The 19,434-nt window shown below is 36.9% G+C and overlaps 2 protein-coding genes across 3 annotated transcripts in view; one reads left to right on the top strand and one right to left on the bottom strand.

The window, feature by feature from the left end:
• CNTN1 (contactin 1) overlaps window positions 1-19,434 on the bottom strand; it is a 423,340-nt gene that overhangs the window by 226,027 nt on the left and 177,879 nt on the right. For both annotated transcript variants that reach the window (XM_058191827.1, XM_058191828.1), the window contains exons 2-4: window positions 14,112-14,227; window positions 11,459-11,491; window positions 10,170-10,208 (exon numbers count right to left, since the gene is read on the bottom strand). In XM_058191827.1, the coding sequence (XP_058047810.1) occupies window positions 10,170-10,208; window positions 11,459-11,491; window positions 14,112-14,172 (133 nt within the window). In that variant the 5' untranslated portion in view covers window positions 14,173-14,227. The remainder of the gene's footprint in view (window positions 1-10,169; window positions 10,209-11,458; window positions 11,492-14,111; window positions 14,228-19,434) is intronic.
• LOC131202669 (uncharacterized) lies at window positions 1,131-4,359 on the top strand. Its single transcript, XM_058191835.1, has 2 exons — window positions 1,131-2,474; window positions 3,123-4,359. Exon 1 carries the CDS (start codon window positions 1,464-1,466, stop codon window positions 2,376-2,378), a length of 915 nt encoding a protein of 304 aa, XP_058047818.1. The 5' UTR covers window positions 1,131-1,463; the 3' UTR covers window positions 2,379-2,474; window positions 3,123-4,359.

Here is a 19,434-nt window from a genome sequence, read left to right as displayed (position 1 = left end):
CCCGATAAAAATGGAGAAAAAATATTTTGAAGAGCTCAATAAGAGAATAATGAAATATATATGGCGGGGGGGAGGGGAAGCAAGAATTAATCTAAAAATGCTACAAGACATAAGAGGTAAGGGAGGGTTTGGATTACCAAATTGTGAATTATATTACCAAGCAACAGTGCTAACGTGGATGAAGGAATGGATTGTACTGAGAAATACAAGATTATTGACATTGGAGGGACATTGGAGGGACACTTGCAATTAGATTGGCATGCTTTTGTATGGTATGGGAAAAATAAGATACATTGATTACTTCCAAAGACACTATATAAGAAATGCTTTGTTATTAGTATGGGAAAAAAATAGAGAGCAACATTACTTGAAGATTCCAGCCTGGCTTTCAACAATGGAAGCAATTATACATCCAAATATTATTAATAGAATAGAATAGAATAGAATTTTTATTGGCCAAGTGTGATTGGACACACAAGGAATTTGTCTTGGTGCATATGCTATCAGTGTACATAAAAGAAAAGATACGTTCATCAAGGTACAACATTTACAACACAATTGATGATCAATATATCAATATAAATCATAAGGATTGCCAGCAACAAGTTATAGTCATACAGTCATAAGTGGAAAGAGATTGGTGATGGGAACTATGAAACGATTAATAGTAGTGCAGATTCAGTAAATAGTCTGACAGTGTTGAGGGAATTATTTGTTTAGCAGAGTGATGGCCTTCGGGAAAAAACTGTTCTTGTGTCTAGTTGTTCTGGTGTTCTGGTGTGTAATATGGGAAATATTGTTAGATACAAATATCAGAATTTCAGAAAAGGGGAAACTTAAAATGAAATGTGAATTGGAAAAGCAGGGGATTGATATGGATCAGTACAGAGGCTCCAGTGATGTCACCCTCCTGCTGGGTGCTCTAACAGAGCACTCCGTGTTAGAAGATTGTAAAAGTCAGTGAAACAGAAAAAAAAATCACTGTTCACTGAGCTTAGCATACCCTCTGGGCGAAAGAGGTTATCAGAGTTGTGGAAAAGTGGCAGGTCTGACAGGGGGTTTGCTCTCAAGAGCGAATTTTCCTGGATTTATGACCCCATCGAATTCCACTCCCTCCAACTTCAACACGCTCCTGTTTTTATCAGGAAAAAGGAGTGGGAATGTCGCTTCTGCTCAAAAGGACTTATTAAATTGATTGATTTTCTAAGCAGACGGGAATTTCACAAGCGTTCGATCTTTGATGTAGAATCAGCACGGCAAGTACCGACTCCCTTTTTGAAACTTGAAACCTTTCTTTGTCTTTGATTAATTGACTTTTAAAATGGCGTCTGAAAGTGAAAGTAAAAATTTTTTAGTACGATGAAGTAGCGTTATTTGTGGATTGTTACAAACGGAGTTTTTTTATACTGAAAGGAGGGAAGGAAAGTTATTAAGTTTGAATTCCTGATTCTTTTGAAGACAGAATGGCAGCTAAACCTTTAAAGCCTTCTGGAAGAAGGGGATCTGAACCAAGTCTTGAGGAAATATTGAAAGAACAATTAAAACTTTCTGAAGATAGGCAAAAAGAGATGATGGAGAATTTTAATGCAAAAATAAGAGAAGATATTCTCATGGCAGTTCAAGGACTGAGTAAAAAAATTGAGGGATTGGAAGTGGAAATGCAACAGATCTCTCAGTCAAATAAGCATTTAGAAGACAAAATGAAAGGTGTTCAGAAAAAAGTGGATCAAAATGAAGATCAGGTTGTGATATTACAATATAAACTTATGGAAGGAGCTCTTAGAATTCGTGGTATGCAAGAAGAGCGAGGAGAAGACTTAAGAAAAATTAGATCAGAAGCATTGGCTGAATTTATTGAAGTGGAACCCCAAGAGGTAGCTTACCAAATTGATAAAATATATAGAGTTAATTCCTGGATTGCAAGACAGAGAAAGCTTCCTCGGGACATTGTGGTTTATTTTGTGAAAAGGACTATGAGAAATCAGATTCTGCAAGTTTCATATCAGACAACTTTAAAAATTGGAGAACAGGAGCTGAAGGTGTTGAAAGAGATTCCTTCAAAGATGTTAAGAGATAGGAAGGAATTTGCTTTTTTTACACAAGAACTTAAAAAACATCAGATTCAATTCAGATGGGAGGTGCCAGTTGGACTGACAGTATTCTATCAAGGAAGGAGATATAGAATTGACACTGTTTTAAAGGCAAAGGATTTTCTTTCTACAGTTTTGAAAGTTGAAATAGAAGTGATAGAAAAACTTCAAGAGATTCAAGAAGGTGTGGTGATCCAAGAGCCTGCATTGCTGCCAGTATTAGAGGAACCACAAGAGCAAAGGGTGACAAGAGGAGCCCTTAAGCGTAAAGAAGAGCAACAGTCTTAAAGTAAAAGCCAGGATCCCAGTATGGAAGCTGTGGGAGGAGCTAGACGGAAGATACCGGAGGAGGAGCTTCCGTTGTCTGCTTCAAAGCTTCAGGAGGCCAGTAATGGCAAATAGAATCTTGTCATGGAATGTTAATGGCTTGAATTCAGCTCAGAAAAGAAGGAAAATATTTCACTACTTGAAACAATTTAAAAATGATGTGATTTGTTTGCAAGAGACACATATAAAATTATCAGACCAAAAATATTTAATTAATTCAAAATTGGGTAACCATTTTGTTGCATCAGCTTTGGAAAAGAAGTATGGAATTGTTGTATATATCAGGAAGGATATACCAGCTAAGTTAATTGAGGCAGATATTCAAGGAAGATTTATTGTTATTGAACTGGTGATAGATGCAAAAAAGACTTTGCTGATAGGTATTTATGCACCTAATCAGCAACAAGAAAAGTTTTACAAAATGTTACATGAGAGGTTGACCCTCTGGGATTATAGTTCGTTTATTTTATTAGGAGACTGGAATGGAGTAATTGATACAAGAAGGGATAAGAGAACCTCCTCCAAGAAGATACCTATACATGCAAAATTACCAAAATCCTTTTTTGAAATGATGGAAGACTTTGAGTTTAGAAATATATGGAGGTTACGGAATCCAGATGAGAGAGATTTTACTTTTTTTTCTGATAGGCATCAATCTTTTTCACGTATTGATTTTATTTTAATTTCTAATGACTTGCTTTCTAGGGTGAAGAAAACGAAGATATTTCCGAGGTGTTTAACTGACCATAGCCCAATATGGATGGAATTATTACAAGGGAAAAAAGGTGGTAGAACATGGAGGTTGAATGAAAATCTGTTTAGATATGAGGATAATGTAACTTATTGTAAGAAACAGTTGAAAGAATTTTTTGATATTAATATGTACAAAGGGACACCTATAGGAACTGTGTGGGAGGCGAGCAAAGCGTTTATTAGAGGGATATTGATTTACTTGGACAATAGGCAAAGGAATAATAAACAAAGGCAGCGTAGGTACTTGGAAGAAGAAATTCAAAGGAAGCAACAGTTATTAATTCAAAACCCACAAGATCACAAACTTAAAGAGGCTATAAAAATATTACAGAGTCAATTTAATATGTTAATGGCAGACCAGGTGGCAACGAATATACAATATGCTAAACATAATACCTTTTGTAATGCAAATAAACCTGGGAGATGGTTGGCATATAATTTAAGGAAGAAACAGAAAGCACGTGTCATACAAAAAATAGAATATAAAGGTAAAGAGATATACCAAAGGGATAAAATTAAAAAGGCATTCTCAGAATTTTATACTGCACTATATGCAAAAGACAAAATATTGAATAGGGACATTTATGATTATTTGAAAGATTATAAGGTTAATATTCTAACATTAGAACAGAGGGAGGAGCTGAATCGGCCGATAGATACTGGAGAAATAGTGGAGGCAATTAAACAATTAAAAATGGGGAAAACCCCTGGCACAGATGGTCTTACAGCAACTTATAAAAAAACACAGGATGAAATATTAGGCCCACTTAAAGAATTATTTAATCGTATTTATTTTATGAAAAAAAAGTGGATAGGGCTTTTAAGAATCTTGTGTTGAGAAGTGCTCTTTTGCGGGTCTGGAAAAAATATTCCTATAAATTAGAATACAAGATTCCTATATTGGCGAGCCCTAGACATGCAATAGAGAATATAAATATAGAACAGAAACAGGAAATGATTACTTATAAAGAACTTTTGTATGCTGAAGGAGGTAGATTGCAATTAAAATCATTACAGGTATTAAATGAAGAAGGGAGGAATTATACTTGGTTTCAATATGGGCAAATAAGTGCTAGATGGAAAGAAGATCAAAAAATTGGTATAATGCAAAGGGAGGAAAATTTAATAAAGCAAATTAGAAATCAGACCCAGGAGCATATAAACAGATTGTATAATGTGTTGCTTGAAATAGATTCGGAAAAGGATTTGGTAAAGGATTGTATGATAAAATGGGCACAGAATATTCAGGAACCAATAATGTTGGAAACATGGGAGAAAATTTGGGTTAGGAATGTTGAGTTTGCACAAGCACAGAATTTAGAGGAAAATTTTTATAAGATGTTTTATAGATGGCACTTAGATCCCAAAAATTATCATGTATGTATCCTAATATCCAAGCGAAATGTTGGAGGTGTGATTGTGATGACTCTACATATTTTCATATTTGGTGGACTTGCAAGAAAATTAAGGTCTTTTGGATAAGAATTTGGTGGATTATTCAAAATGTACTGAAGAAGAAGATAAAGTTCCTGCCACAATTTTTCCTTTTGGGAATTATAACGGATTGTACAGGGATTGAGACTAAATTGATTCTGAATTTAATAACAGCAGCAAGACTGTTGATTGGACAATACTGGAAGAAAGAAGAGGTACCTACAATAGAAGAATGGATATTGAAAGTCATTAATTTGGCTGAGATGGCTAAAATCTCAGCGTTTTTAAAAGACAATACGCAGGAAAGATATTTAATTGAATGGAAAAAATGGATTGATTATCTACAAAACAGATATCAGATTAAGAAATATCAGATTGCCTTTGAATAATTAGAAAGTTATTTTATGTAATGGGGAGGGGGTTGGGAGATGAAAAGCTTTGGATGTGGTTATTTGGATTGGAAGGGAAAATTTTATTCTATGTTTGGTTTATGTATAACAATACCTTGTGATTGACCCGGGAAGCCGGGGGGGGGAGGGGTTTTTTTTTGGGAGGGAGGGGGGGAAAAGGGGGAAAATGTTTTTGTTTTTTAAAACTCTTTCAATAAAAAAAAAAGATATGGATCAGTACACACAGCTGCAAATACAAACTAGATATCAAAAGGATGCTACTTTATAGTTTTTATATGGAACTGACAGAATTGGGTAAGATATTGACAGGAATAGAAGAGAGAATGATAAAAAAAATACAGTTATTTATTGAGTGTTAAATTAGAAGAACAAGTCAATGATAACATGGGCGAACAACTTTGGTCAGACGATAGAGCTAGTTAAATGGCAGCAACTATGGGATAGGAATTACAAATTAACATTGTCAACTGCATAAAAGGAAAACTTATATAAGATGTTTTACAGATGGCATTTAGCACCAGAAAGATTGGCCAAAATGTTTAAAGATAAATCAACTAAATGTTGGAAATGCCAACAGATACCGGGGGTCATATTATCATATGAGGTGGACGTGTGGGAAAGCAAAAAGATACTGGGCAAAAATTCATATGTGACTGGAGAAGATGATGCAACAACATATTGATTTAAAACAGGAATTGTTGGTGATTTTACTGGGAATTTATAGTAAAGAAACTGTATATTTGATTATTTATGTAATAACCGCAGCTAGAATTGTCACAAATGCCACAATACAACAGCAAGAGTGAGGAAGTGGTCGATCCTATGATGCCTCCCTCCCAGAAAGTGACGCAAGTCACAACCAGGCAACAGATGCAAAACTGAAGAGGGGGTGTCAGATCCCTAATGTGATACTGCCATTCAAATAGAGGGAGGAGGAGCATGGGGATAAGCTGTATTTTTATAACCTTTTTCCTGGTGACTAAGCGCCCTGCAGTATTCTCACTTTCTTTGGAATGTAATAGGGAAGGCCATGTGGATTGTTTCAGTTTGTTGAAAGCAGAAGATCCTGGGAACGGCTCCTTATCTGTTTCTCAGGATGGCCATTACAATAACATCTTCACACCTGTGGATTGGCTGAATCTACATTCAGACTGGAGGGAGGGATTCTAAAGCCCTATTTCTAACCGTATAGTTTGGGAGGGGATTTAAAGTCTGCTTCACCTGTCCTGCTATCACTTCTTCTCAATAAAAGGTTCCTTTGAACTACCATGTTTTCAAGAGTCTATACTTTCTTGGGAAAGGAGGAGAGGCAGGGGGTCTGACTTGAATTCTAAAAACTGAGGTGCCAGCTGATTCGTGATACAGGGACAATAAAAGGCTACTGACCCTCAGAGATGGGCTAGCCTGGAAAGGCTCTAACCTGTATGTCCCCAGCAGCCTCCACCTTTAAGTACTTCAAAGAAGCCATCATGCAAAGCAGGCAGGACACTTTGTGTTCCTGAAAACCTTGCACCTGACTAGGAGACAATTTTGGTGACCAAAGATGAAAGAGGACATTGAGAGCTATGTCAAAAATTGTGCAAGTGTGCTGTTATGAAGAAACAACCAGGGAAACCCCCTAAACTGCTCCAACTAGTAGCTTACCCATCCTGTCCATGGGAAGAAATTACCATGGATTTTATAGTAGAGCTTCCAGAGAGTGGGGGAAATATGGTCATTTGGACAGTGATCGACCTCTTCTCCAAGCAAGCTCATTTTATAGCCTGCTCCAATCTCCCATCAGCCCACAAGCTAGCCAAATGATTTGTAAAGCACATTTTGCATGGGGTTTCTAGGAGCATCATTTCGGACCAGGGGTCCAATTCACAGCCAAGTTCTGGAGAGAGTTTATCAAACCTGTTGGATCCTCCCAAGGACTTAGCTCAGCTTTTCATCCAAGTATTAATGGGGCAGCGGAGTGGACTAACACAATGATAGAACAATAGCTGAGGTGTTATGTTAATTACCAACAAACTAACTGGGCAGACTTACTACCTTTTGCTGAGGTGGCATACAACAATGCAGTGGACAGTAGTGCATGGTAGTACTGGGGTAACTCCCTTCAAAATAACCACAGGCATGGGTTTCGTCCCCATGCCTGAGCTCCCCAAGGAGCCACCCTCTTCCATGACCTTAACCAAATGGATGGAATCACTGAAGAAAGCATGGAAAAACATGAAACAAGCCCTTCAGGAAGCTGCGAAAACACAAGAAGTGCAAGCCAAAAAGCATCGGTCTCCCCAACTGCCCTTCCAAATAGGGGACAAGGTTTACCTCTCCACCAAATATTTAAGATTGTTGTGGTTGAACCTGAAGTAGTCACTGGCAGATAGGACATTGTAGCAGATGATTTTATGAGCTATGCTTAGGTCATACAGAAGGCGGCGTAGTTCTAAATTTTCTAAGCCCAAAATTTCAAGTCTGGTGGCATAAGGTATTTTGTGAGCGGAGGAATGGAGGACTCTTCTTGTGAAATATTTCTGGACACGTTCAATTGTATTAATGTCCAATATGCAGTGCGGGTTCTAGACAGACAAGCTGTATTTGAGAATTGGTCTAGCAAATGTTTTGTATGCTCTGGTTAGTAGTGTAATGTTACCAGAGAAGAAGCTATGCAAGGTAAGGTTTATAACCCTTAATGCATTTTTGGCGATGTTGTTACAGTGGGCTTTGGCACTTAGATTATTTGATATGAATACTCCAAGGTCCTTGACAGAATGAGGGTCTCTACAAGGTCATGTCCACTCAGCTTGTATTTTGTGTTCTGATTCCTTTCACCAATGTGTAAGACAGAGCATTTGTTGGAGTTGCCAATTTTTTGACCATTCCAACACAAAGTCAAGATCTTTTTGAAAGGTAGCAGCATTGTTGGTGGTGTTAAACTATTTTTCATTGGCAAAGAGAACGCAGTTACTTATAATATGATCACAAAGGTCATTTATGTATAGTATTTATGTATTTATAGTATTTATGTATAATGTTTATGTATAGTATGAGAAGAGTGTTCTCTAGAAGTCATTGAGTAAAGTTTGGGCTTAGGCAGTTTAGCCCCTGGCAGGATTTCTATGTAACAGTCAGTTGACGGGTGGGCTAAACAATATAATTGCTAAACATACACAAATTATTTCCTGTTTGTATGCTAACCGTGATCTGACTTTAGAATGGATTACAGCCTATTTCAGTGTAATCTAAAAAAACAGAAGAATTTCAGTTCTAATTTTAAAAGTCAAGATGTTCAATTTCTAATTAATCAGAATTATAATTCATTGGAACTAAAGGATCATTTTATTAGTTCATCAAATTTCAAACTATGGCCAAATGTATGCTCCTAGTTATTTAGTTAAACTAATGGTAACTAAAAGCAATATTCTCATGTTTCAGAAGATTGTGGTCAAAAACATAATCAAAGAATCAGTGTATATTAACCTTTCCAAGTGTCATCATAGTTACTACTGAGAGCAGATGTAATTCTATTAGGATAAAATGGATAAATAATGTTATTTATATAATTTTTTAATGTTTAGGGCAAAAATACTGCTGTTGTTCCTGTCCTCTGGAACATCTTGCCCCCTGATGTGAGGTTGTCCCCAACCCTCCTATCTTTTTGTAAGGGCTTAAAGACATGGCTGTGGCAGTTGACTTGGCACTTCAATGGGAAATCAAGATGGAATGGAGATGGTTGATTGAGTAATAACAGATCCCATCTCCCCCCCACTCCCCCCCCCACCATCCCCATATGTGTTTGGTTTTAATGTTTGTTTTTAACTTTTTATGTTTTAGATTATCTGTAACTGTAAGCCGCCCAGAGTTACCTTATGGTAAAATGGGCAGCCAATAAATAAATAAATTGAAATTGTTATTAAAGTTTCAATAATACTTTTTGAATATATAATGATAGAAACATTATTAAATTTGGTCAGTTTTCAATAAATCATTCAATTCAGCATGAGGAAAAAGCATAAGCAGCTGGGCTCCTGGCATAACATGCAGTAACGACTTAATCAAAGTAAAAAAATGCATGAATCTATTCTTCATTATTTCTAAAGTTTTTATTTAGAAACTTTAGAGAACAAACAGTGTTCTCCTAGACCTTGAGAACAGAGTGACTGCAATGATTTGTTTTGTTTCAGTGTGGTGTGGTCTGCTTTGCTTTTGTTATGATATTTTTGCTCTTCTGCTCATTTGTATTCTTTGTATGATAGGTTTTTTAAAAGATTGCAATTCACCCAGAGTCATTTAGTCAGGCAGTCTGTACTTTAAATTATTATTTTTTTAAAAAAGGAAATAAGCAATATGTTAGATTATTTGCTCTACAATCCAAGAGATGAAATGTCACAAAACATGGTGTCAGGGACATATGATTGAAAAGTGATTTAGTTTCATGATTCTTTCTCTAGAGTGCCACTTGGGAAAATCAGTAAAAGTAGATGCCACCTGCAGGAGTGGACTGGTTTCTTTTTATAGAATTGCAGAATATAAAATGAACCTTAACATTCTGTTTTATATATATTTTTGACTATTTTTCTTCTAGTATATCTTCCCAAAATTAAGACAAATATAGGGTTATAAATGATTATTAGTGAACAGCAGAGACTTTTTAGTTGTCATGTCTCACATCTACTCAGCTCAAGTTGACATTAGTCCTTCAAAATGATGGCAAGTATTTAATTTATAAAGTGAAGCATATATTTTTCCATGCAAAAGGCCTCTGTTTTAATTTATTGAATTTCCTATGGGAAATGCATGCAAAGATGCTAAAGAGAAACAAAATAGAAATTACTTAGGTAAGTAACGTAGTTGTCTGATAAGATATCAAAATAAGTCTCATATAGCTTTGATTTTTTCCTTTGTTTTTAAAATTGTTTAAATATTGTTAAAATTATTTTCTTTCAACTGCTGTTTTAATACATGTAAATTAGTTCGAGAATCATTGGGGCTCACAAGCAGTAATTATTTTATATTCACAGTTTAAATTGCAAAACTTTGTCCATTAAATATACTATTGCCTGTTAAATTAAAAACAAGACTAGTAATTTTTAAGGTTTTTTGTTTAAAGATATAAAATCATTCACTGAATTATTCAATCTTACCATGAGAATAGAAGAACTCAACTTACCTCGTACGTGAACTGTGATTCCATGTATCATGTCACGAACTTTTAAATATTGGAATAGAAAAAGAAAACATTATTTTTTCAGTGAGTCCCCCCACCCATGAGCAGCTACTACTGAGTTAAAAATGTCACTGCTATAGTAAGACATACCAAAGATTATTACTTTACACAGAAATCAGTTTAATATTATTTTATTGCCAGGGATGCACCAAATAGTGCTTGACCTGGATTGTACCAGACATTTGAAACAAATCTGGGGTTCAGTGAAAAGAGAAAAGCAAAAAGCAAAGAATTGCTCACACAAAAAAATACAGAACAGTTGATATATTAATTTTAATATCCTGCATATTAAATAGTAATTTTAAGAAGAATAGATGTTACAGTAGTGTATTTTACCAAATTGTTTACTGATAAAGGAAATTGAACCAAAATTTATTCTTGATTTAACAGCAATAGGACAGTAGTGACATGATTAATAATACACATTCAACTCTGCTAGTTCGGCATATCTTAAATATTACTTCCTGTGTCAAAAGATGTTCATCCATCTTTTGAGTATTTATATTTCATTTGAGTGTTTCTTTCTTAAAGTTGAAAGACCTAGTTGAGACAAAGTTAAATGTTTCAGGTAAAAAAAGCTAAAATGTATTTAGTTCTTTTTACTCAAGTCAGTAGGCACCAAAAATATTTAATACTGGCTAAATCACACTTTTGAAAAGATGGAATGCTGATTCTTCCTTGCTACACATAATCAAACACACACACACACACACACACACACCTTTCTAAAAGTAGTATTTAAATACCAAAGTTTCTGTGGACATCAGAGGCAAAGATTCAGCCATACGAGATCACACACCTCAAAAAAATATGAAATATCTCGAAGCAGGAATCCTACTTAGTTGTTTGTTGCTTCTCAGATAGTTTTTTGATGTTGTTAAAAAAGGCTAATTGCACATTTGGGGGCAGAATGCTACAAAATTCTTAAAGTCTGGTTTCACAGGACAAGTTTCTTAATAATCATTGAGCAATAATTGATTAGTTATTTCTCTGACCATAAATCATGGCTTGCAAACAACAATGGCTATTTCATAAAATACACAACGCCAAAATCAATAACTATATTATGGCTTAGCTTGATGCATGATCAGCATTGTCATTTACTTATATTATATATCATATCATCCGCACAAATCTGTCAAAGTTTTGAACCTCAGATGCCTTGAAAATCTATGCTTGCATCAATCTACAGAAAAGCAAAGGTGGGTATTTCTAAGTGCTAAATTACTCACCATTACTTCCAATAGCAGTTGAGTATTTCAGGCCTATTTTTAATAAAAGAAGAGTAAAGAATTTTTTAAATAAGCAGTTACATTTTCTTTATAAAAATAGAAGCAGTCTCCTGACTATTTTAAAACTTGCTAGGAATAGTTCAGGAGATGAAACAAAAAGGAAACAAGAGGAAGAGAAAGGCTTCTTAAGTGACTTTTTTTTAAATCAAGTCAATTAAAATGTTTTAATAGATAAATAATTAATGGAAACGATAAAACTGCTGGTTAAGGCTTGAGGCTTGAGACTGAATGATTCCTGAATTCTAACATGAGACATAGTATCCACATTCACATTTTGTTCCTACAAATCCTGCCTGGAGAACAAAATGCTGAGTATGTTCAACTAAAACAAAATAAACTTATCTAGTGGGAGAAAGGATATATCATATAAGGATAAGATTACAAGTAATTAATATGTTGGTCTTCGCAACTGGCAGCACCGGCGCTGCTCACACATACAATGGTGCAACATGCCTTGCATCGTCCTGCCACGAGTGGCTTCACCAGCACAATGAGCCTTGCAAAGACCCATTTCTGGCATAGTTTGGGGGAAAGCCAGGGTCTCTCTTGCATCTGCTTTCCTTGTGTGCAGTCAAAAGTTCACAAAAGGCAGGAAAGTGAAATGCCAAGCTTGATCTGTACTAACAACTCACATATCAACCCCACTTTCTCACCCTACTACCCAAACGACCCTCCCCTCCTGCTGAGGCTCTAGGAATATCTTACAAGCCAATTCACCACCATTTCGCCATGAACAGGGTTCTCCAAGGAAAGGAACCCCTCCCCCCCATTTCCTGCCGATCATCCTTTCCTTGTGCTGAAGATGCAGAGAGAGCATTTTTAGATGTGTGTCTGTAAAGGGCTGGCAGGGCTGATGAGCAGAGGTGGGGGATATAGTTTAGGTAAGTATGGTGGAGCAGGCAGGCAAAAGTGCAGGCTTCTTGGATCTTGTTGGCCGCCTTGTTCATCATGGTTTGATTTTGCTTGAGATGTGGGAGAGGGAGAAAGATCGGAAGCAAGCAGGGTGAGGAAAACTCTTTCAGACAGTGATCTGTGGGTATGGAGGAGGATTTTCCTGCCAATCCTCCTTTTCTTGGGGAGCCCTGCACAATGCACATACCAAAAATGGCTTCAGAGCTTCCAGCCTTGCAATCCTGCACAGTGAAGGTAAAGGTTTGCTCCAAAGCTGTGGCAGAGTGTTGCACTGGGAGACCTCCGCGGGTAACATTTCTAAAATATTAACTTTTAACATTGCACTCACAGGAAAATCCTGCCCCCCATCACTGTTTGATTTTGCTTGAGATGGGGGAGAGGGAGAAAGATCGGAAGTGGGCAGGGTGAGGAAAACTCTTTCAGAAAGTGATGCGGGGAAGGGAATTTTCCTGCCGATCCTCCTTTTCTTGGGGAGTCCTGCACAGACACACATATCAAAATTGCTCTCTCTGTGGCTTCAGAGCCTCTAGCCTTGCAATTGTGTGCAGGGAAGGCAGAGGTTTGTTCCGAGACTGTGGCAGAACATAGCACTGGGAGGCCTTTGCAGGTAAATTGATTTGCTCATTTTGCTCCAGCAAGAGGGGTGCAGGCCGGGGGCTTGGTGTCCAGGGAAGACGGGGTTTTGCAGTGCAAAGGAGGAAGGGGCAATCTGTCCCTCCCTCCTCCATCTTGCTACAAGGCTGCCATGGAGCTCGCACAGGGCAGTGCGACCACTGGCAAAGGGGGCCCTAGCAGGCCGGCAGTGGGAGAGGTGCTCCAGAGTTGTAGATATGGGCCGAGTTGCCTCATGCTAGGCAGGAACAGCCAAGAGGGCTGCTGAGAGCAGCACAGCCAGGAGGGTGAAGAGCCCCCATGAGGCCAGCAGGTGCAGCAGGCCCAGCAGCTGGGCAGAGGCAGAGGGGAGACGATTCTGATGTGCTGTACGGCCTTCTGCCTCATCATAGCAGCAGCCTGAGCAAGACCTGAGCTCTAGGCCTGGCGGAGCATCAACCATGGTCAATGCCTGCTCCAGAGAGACAAGGTGAGCTGCTGAAGAAAGAGGCCCTCAACTGTGAAATTGCCTGGCACCATGGGTAGGGGCAGGGCTGGCAAGAGTGCACCAGAAATACCTCCAGGCACCCAGAAAGACAGAATGAGAGGCAGTTCCAAGCCCTCGCTGGCTCAGCTGATCCACGGGGCCATGATTAAGAGGCCAAGCCTCCATGAGATGACTGGGAAAGAGAAGAGTTGCCTCCTGTGCTGGCCACTCCCACCCCCTTCACTAGGGCTTATTTTTTTGGGTAGGGCTTATATTAGGCGCAAACGTGAAAATTGGACTACAGCTTGTTTTCAGAGTAGATCGTATTTTCAGTGAAACACAGTATTTTTAACTATGTATTAAAACTTCAAGGCTGAATTCATTCTCTTTCTCTAACTTTATTTGAACAATTCTGTAAGGGAGATTAAGTTGAATGCTGTTGAATCTAATGGATTCATTCATGTATTAATATTCAGAATATTGTGATACAGGATTATAGCCTTTCTTTTAATTCTTTGCGCATTTACTTGAAAGTAGATCACAAGGATGATTCCAGCCGTTAAAATAATAGCTATTATTGATAAAAATTAGAATATATCTTACCTGCCAGATAAAAAAATGGAAAAAAGGAAACAAAATAATTGGTTGAAGCCCTCAACTTCATGTTCACAGGAATGCTGATTCCCAAGAATGTCTGAACTTCAAATAATGGAATTCAGCTATATATAAACACAAAAAGAGAGAAATAAATGATTTTGTTTCTGAGCATCTCCTAACATTATTTCAAATGTTTCATCTGTGGCATACCTGATTAGTATCCATAAAACAGGATAGATGCCTCACTGTTTATGAATTAAGATCTGAGTAACATATACTTATTAATTTTAGTATTATTTACAACTTAAGATAATCAGAAAACTATCAATATTAACTGTTAACAGTATTATTTCAGGATAATATAAATTTTAAATTCCAGAGATTAAGAATGAACGTCACATTGCCCAACTGCCACCTCTTTCAATGAGTTTAAGATCTTTAAGATCTTTAAAATAATCTTTAAGATAATCATAATTGGAAAGTTTAACTTCTGTTCTCATGATGGTACCAGAAGAAAGGAAAGGAGAATGTATGTATGTATGTATGTATGTATATATATATATATATACATGTAGGTCTTTGGTTATTCGGGTTTTCTCCCGCGTAAAATTGGAAGTGTCTTGGCGACGTTTCAACGAAGTCTCATTTGTCATCTTCAGGCTTCAGCTTCGTGCTTCTGGGAGCAATGTGTGATTGCAGCTGTTTCTTCCCTTTTAACTGCTAGTGGGGGTTTTAACTAATTGGGTGGGAGCTTGGCTGTGCTCTGATTGGATGGGGTTTTTTTGTGCTCTGATTGGCTGGGTGTGTGTCCTGTTTGGGTGGGGGCTTGGTTATGCTCAGATTAGTCTGAGTTGCAGGGGGATTTGAGCTGGTGAGCTGTATTGAGGACAAGCTCAATAGGAGATCCTCTGAACAGTATGTTTCTTAGCAACACTTAAACAGAGTGACTTTTTAACATCAGTCACAAGCTTCTGTAGAGAATGCTCAAAAACATCTCTTTCATTCTATGAATACACAATGTAAATTAAACTAGCTGCAGCTGCAATTAGAAAGGGAAACAGGAAAGACAACCCAGATCTCCAGCTGATTTGAAATAATGTCACTGATCATTTGGTTTTAACCCTGAACAGTAATTGAATATTTAAGATAAACCCCATTGAGTTTAGCAATATAATAACAACAACAACAACAACAACAACAACAACAACGAGTTGGAAGGGACCTTGGAGGCCTTCTAGTCCAACCCCCTGCCTAGGCAGGAAACCCTACATCATCTTAGACAGATGGTTATCCAACATTTTCTTAAAACTTTCCAGTGTTGGAGCATTCACAACTTCTGCAGGCAAGTCGTTCCACTTATTAATTGTTCTAACTATCAGGAAATTTCTCCTTAGTTCTAAGTTGCTTCTTTCCTTGATCAGTTTCCACTCATTGCTTCTTGTTCTATCCTCAGGTGCTTTGGAGAACAGCCCGACTCCCACTTCTCTGTGGCAGCCCCTGAGATATTGGAACACTGCTATCATGTCTCCCCTAGTCCTTCTTTTCATTAAACTAGACATACTCAGTTCCTGGAATCGTTCTTCATATGTTTTAGCCTCCAGTCCCCTAATCATCTTTGTTGCTCTTCTCTGTACTCTTTCTAGAGTCTCAGCATACAATATCTTTCTCTGAAACTACCTTGCTTAACCTTTATTTCTGTTCTCTAGCCATTTGTACCACGTCCCAGACTAAATAATATTCTGTTTCCCCTCTTTCTTTTAGTTCCAATGTTAGCCTGTCCATTTCAGCACAATCTAACACGTTTTGATCACCATTCTCTCAGAGAATGCTGTTCTGTTTCCAATTTTGTGCAAAGACAATTCTGGCTGCCGTTGTTACATGCAATATATCAAATTTTCTTGCTGTAATTTCCTCTTATTATCCCTAGCAGGAATACTTCTGGTTTTAATTCAGTTTTTTTATTTGTAATTTCTTCTAACCATTGTCTAGTTCTGATCCAATACATCCTGGCTTCTGGACACAACCACCACATATGGAAAAATGTGCCTTGGTTATGTTTACACTTCCAACATTCCACAGATAAATTTGAAAACATTTTGGCCAATCTAACAGATGGTAAATGCCAATGGTACAAAATTTTTATATAGGTTTTCTTTATAAGCTGCCGACATTGTTTTATAATTTTTTCCCCATAACTTTTCTCAATGTTCCAATTCAATATTATATCCGAAATTCTTTGCCCAGGCTATCATAGTTTTTTACAGTATCTTCTTCCATCTTAAATCCCAGCAAATAGTTATATACTTTGGATATCATTTTTTCCTCTGTCCCCTGAATTATTTTACCAAGCTCTTGTTGCTCTTTGTAGAAGCCATTTTTTTCTAGATCCTTTTTGTATCTTGTCTGAATTTGTAGGTAGGGCCCCCAATCTATGTCTATTCCTTGCTGTTTTAACTCCTATTTTTAATTTACCTTGGGCATCTAATAATTCTTTATCTCTTACAATTTTATCTAAGTCCAATATGTTTAGGTATATCATCATCTCCATAGTTGATAGCCAGATTGGTATTTTAGTGTAATGATCTTTCTTTATTTTCCCACACACATATAGCAGAGCTTTTCTTACTTGGTGTCTCTGAAAATATGTATGTACTTTACTTTTCCCCTCCCAAATAAATCCATGCCACCCTAATTGCAAATCATGCCCTTCCAATGTCAATATCCTCTTATTATTTAAATTTATCCAGTCCCTTATCCACATTATGGCCCCTGCTTGGTAATATAGCTCCCAATCTGGGAGTCCAAAACCACCTTTACTTCTGCTGTCTTGCAGTTTTAATTTTATTCTGGGTTTCTTCCCTAACCAGACAAATTTAGTTGTTACTTTATTTAGTTCCTCAAAGAATTTCTTGCCTAATTTTATTGGTATTGTTTGAAATAGATATAGTATTTTTGCTAATACATTCATTTTGATTGTGACGATTCTTCCAATTAATAATAGTTGCAGTTCCCCCCAGATATCTAGATCTTTTTTAATTTGATTAAGCAGTTTATTATAATTGTCTTCTTTTATTGAGAAGCATTTTGCTGTCAGCCAAATTCCAATATATTTAACCTTTTTAGTTATCTGTATTTCCAATTTCTCCTCCAATTACCTTTCAGTAAGATTTTTAGTTATTATCTTTGTTTTATCTTTATTTATTTTAAGTTGTGCCACTTTACCAAATTCTTCTATCTCTTGTATTAATTTAATTCCTGTTTCCAGGGGTTCTTCTATAGAGAATAGTAAGTTGTCCACAAATGCCTGTATTTTATATTCTTCTTTTTTAATTTTAACTCCTTTTATTCCTTTTTCTTTTGTAATATGTTATTTTGCTTTTGTAATATGTGCCAGTAATACTTCTAATGAGAGGATAAAGAGCAAAGGTGACAGCAGGCATCCCTATCTTACACCCTTAGCGATGTTAAATTTCCCTGTTAATTCCCCATTTAATATTACATTTTCTGTTTGAGTGGAGTATATTGCGGTTATAATCTTCACAAACTTTTCCCCATTCATAGATTTTAGTTGTTGAATAATAAACTGCCAATTTAAGTTGCCCAACACTTTTTGTGTGTCTAAAAATATCAAAGCTCCTTGCTTCTTAGGATGTGCTTCATAGAATTCCAAAACATTCATTACCATTCTCGTATTATTTCTAATTTGCCTTTTTTGGTAGGAAACTGTTTTGCTCTGTGTGAATGATTTCATTTAATAATTTTTTAACTCTTTCTGCGATTATGGCAGCAAATATTTTGTAATCAGCATTTAGGAGCAATATAGGCCTGTAGTTTTTAATCTGTTGGTGGTCTGTGTCCTTCTTTAATATTAAAATATTAAACATATTATTCCTAACAAACAGGAAGCAGCAGGTAAAGCTAAGCAGGATCACTTCAGATACCTGTTCAATTAGCACAGGGGCCCCCCAAGGCTGTGTGCTCTCCCCACTTCTCTTCTCTCTGTATACCAATGACTGCATCTCCAACGATCCATCTGTTAAACTACTGAAGTTCGCAGATGACACAACAGTGATTGGTCTCATTCGAGACAATGACGAATCCGCATATAGACGTGAGGTCGAACGACTAGCCTTGTGGTGCAACCGTAACATTCTGGAACTGAACACACTCAAAACTGTAGAAATGGTGGTAGACTTTAGGAGAAACCCTTCCATACTTCCACCTCTCACAACACAGTGTCAACAGTAGAAACCTTCAAATTTCTAGGTTCTATCATATCGCAAGATCTAAAATGGACAATTAACATCAAAAACATCATCAAAAAAGGACAACAAAGACTGTTCTTTCTGTGCCAACTCAGAAAGCTCAAACTGCCCAAGGAGCTACTGATCCAGTTCTACAGAGGAATTATTGAGTCTGTCATTTGCACCTCTATAACTGTGTGGTTCGGTTCTACAACCCAACAAGAAAGACACAGACTTCAGAGGATAATTAGAACTGCAGAAAAAATAATTGCTACCAACCTGCCTTCCATTGAGGACCTGTATACTGCATGAATCAAGAAGAGGGCCGTGAAAATATTTACAGATCCCTCACATCCTGGACATAAATTGTTTCAACTCCTACCATCAAAACGACGCTGTAGAGCATTGCACACCAGAACAACTAGACACAAGAACAATTTTTTCCCGAAGGCCATCACTCTGCTAACCAAATAATTCCCTCAACACTGTCAAACTATTTACTAAATCTACACTACTATTAATCTTCTCATCGTTTTCATCACCAATCTCTTTCTACTTATGACTGTATGACTGTAACTTTTTGTTGCTATCATTAAGGGTTAAATTGCAACCTATGACCATCATTTGTGTTGTAAATGTTGTACCTTTGATGAAGGTATTTTTTTTCTCTTTTTCTTTTATGTACACTGAGAGCATATGCACCAAAACAAATTCCTTGTGTGTCCAATCACACTTGGCCAATAAATTCTATTCTATTCTATATTATATGCCTCGGACCAAGATCTCGGTAATTTAGCTTCTGCCAGGGCTTCATTATATAATTCCAACATTATCATCTCCAATAGTTCTTGTACATTTTTATATAATTCTAGAGGGAGTCTATCAGGTCCTGGTGTTTTATTATTTTTTGTTTCCTGACTGCCTCTCTTAATTCTATCAACGTTATTTTGTCATTCAGCATTTCCCTTTTAGTTTCTGGTATTGTACTTAGTCCTTTCTCCCTTAAATATTGTTTATACTCTCCTCCGAAATATCTTCCTGCCTATACAAATCTTCAAAGAAGACATTTATACTTATATTTATAT

The sequence above is a fragment of the Ahaetulla prasina genome, chromosome 7 (genome assembly GCF_028640845.1).
Source record: "Ahaetulla prasina isolate Xishuangbanna chromosome 7, ASM2864084v1, whole genome shotgun sequence".
In the NCBI taxonomy this organism is placed as follows: Eukaryota; Metazoa; Chordata; class Lepidosauria; order Squamata; family Colubridae; genus Ahaetulla; species Ahaetulla prasina.
The sequence above is the reverse complement of the archived record's forward strand: the minus strand, read 5'-3'. Positions and strand labels throughout refer to the sequence as shown.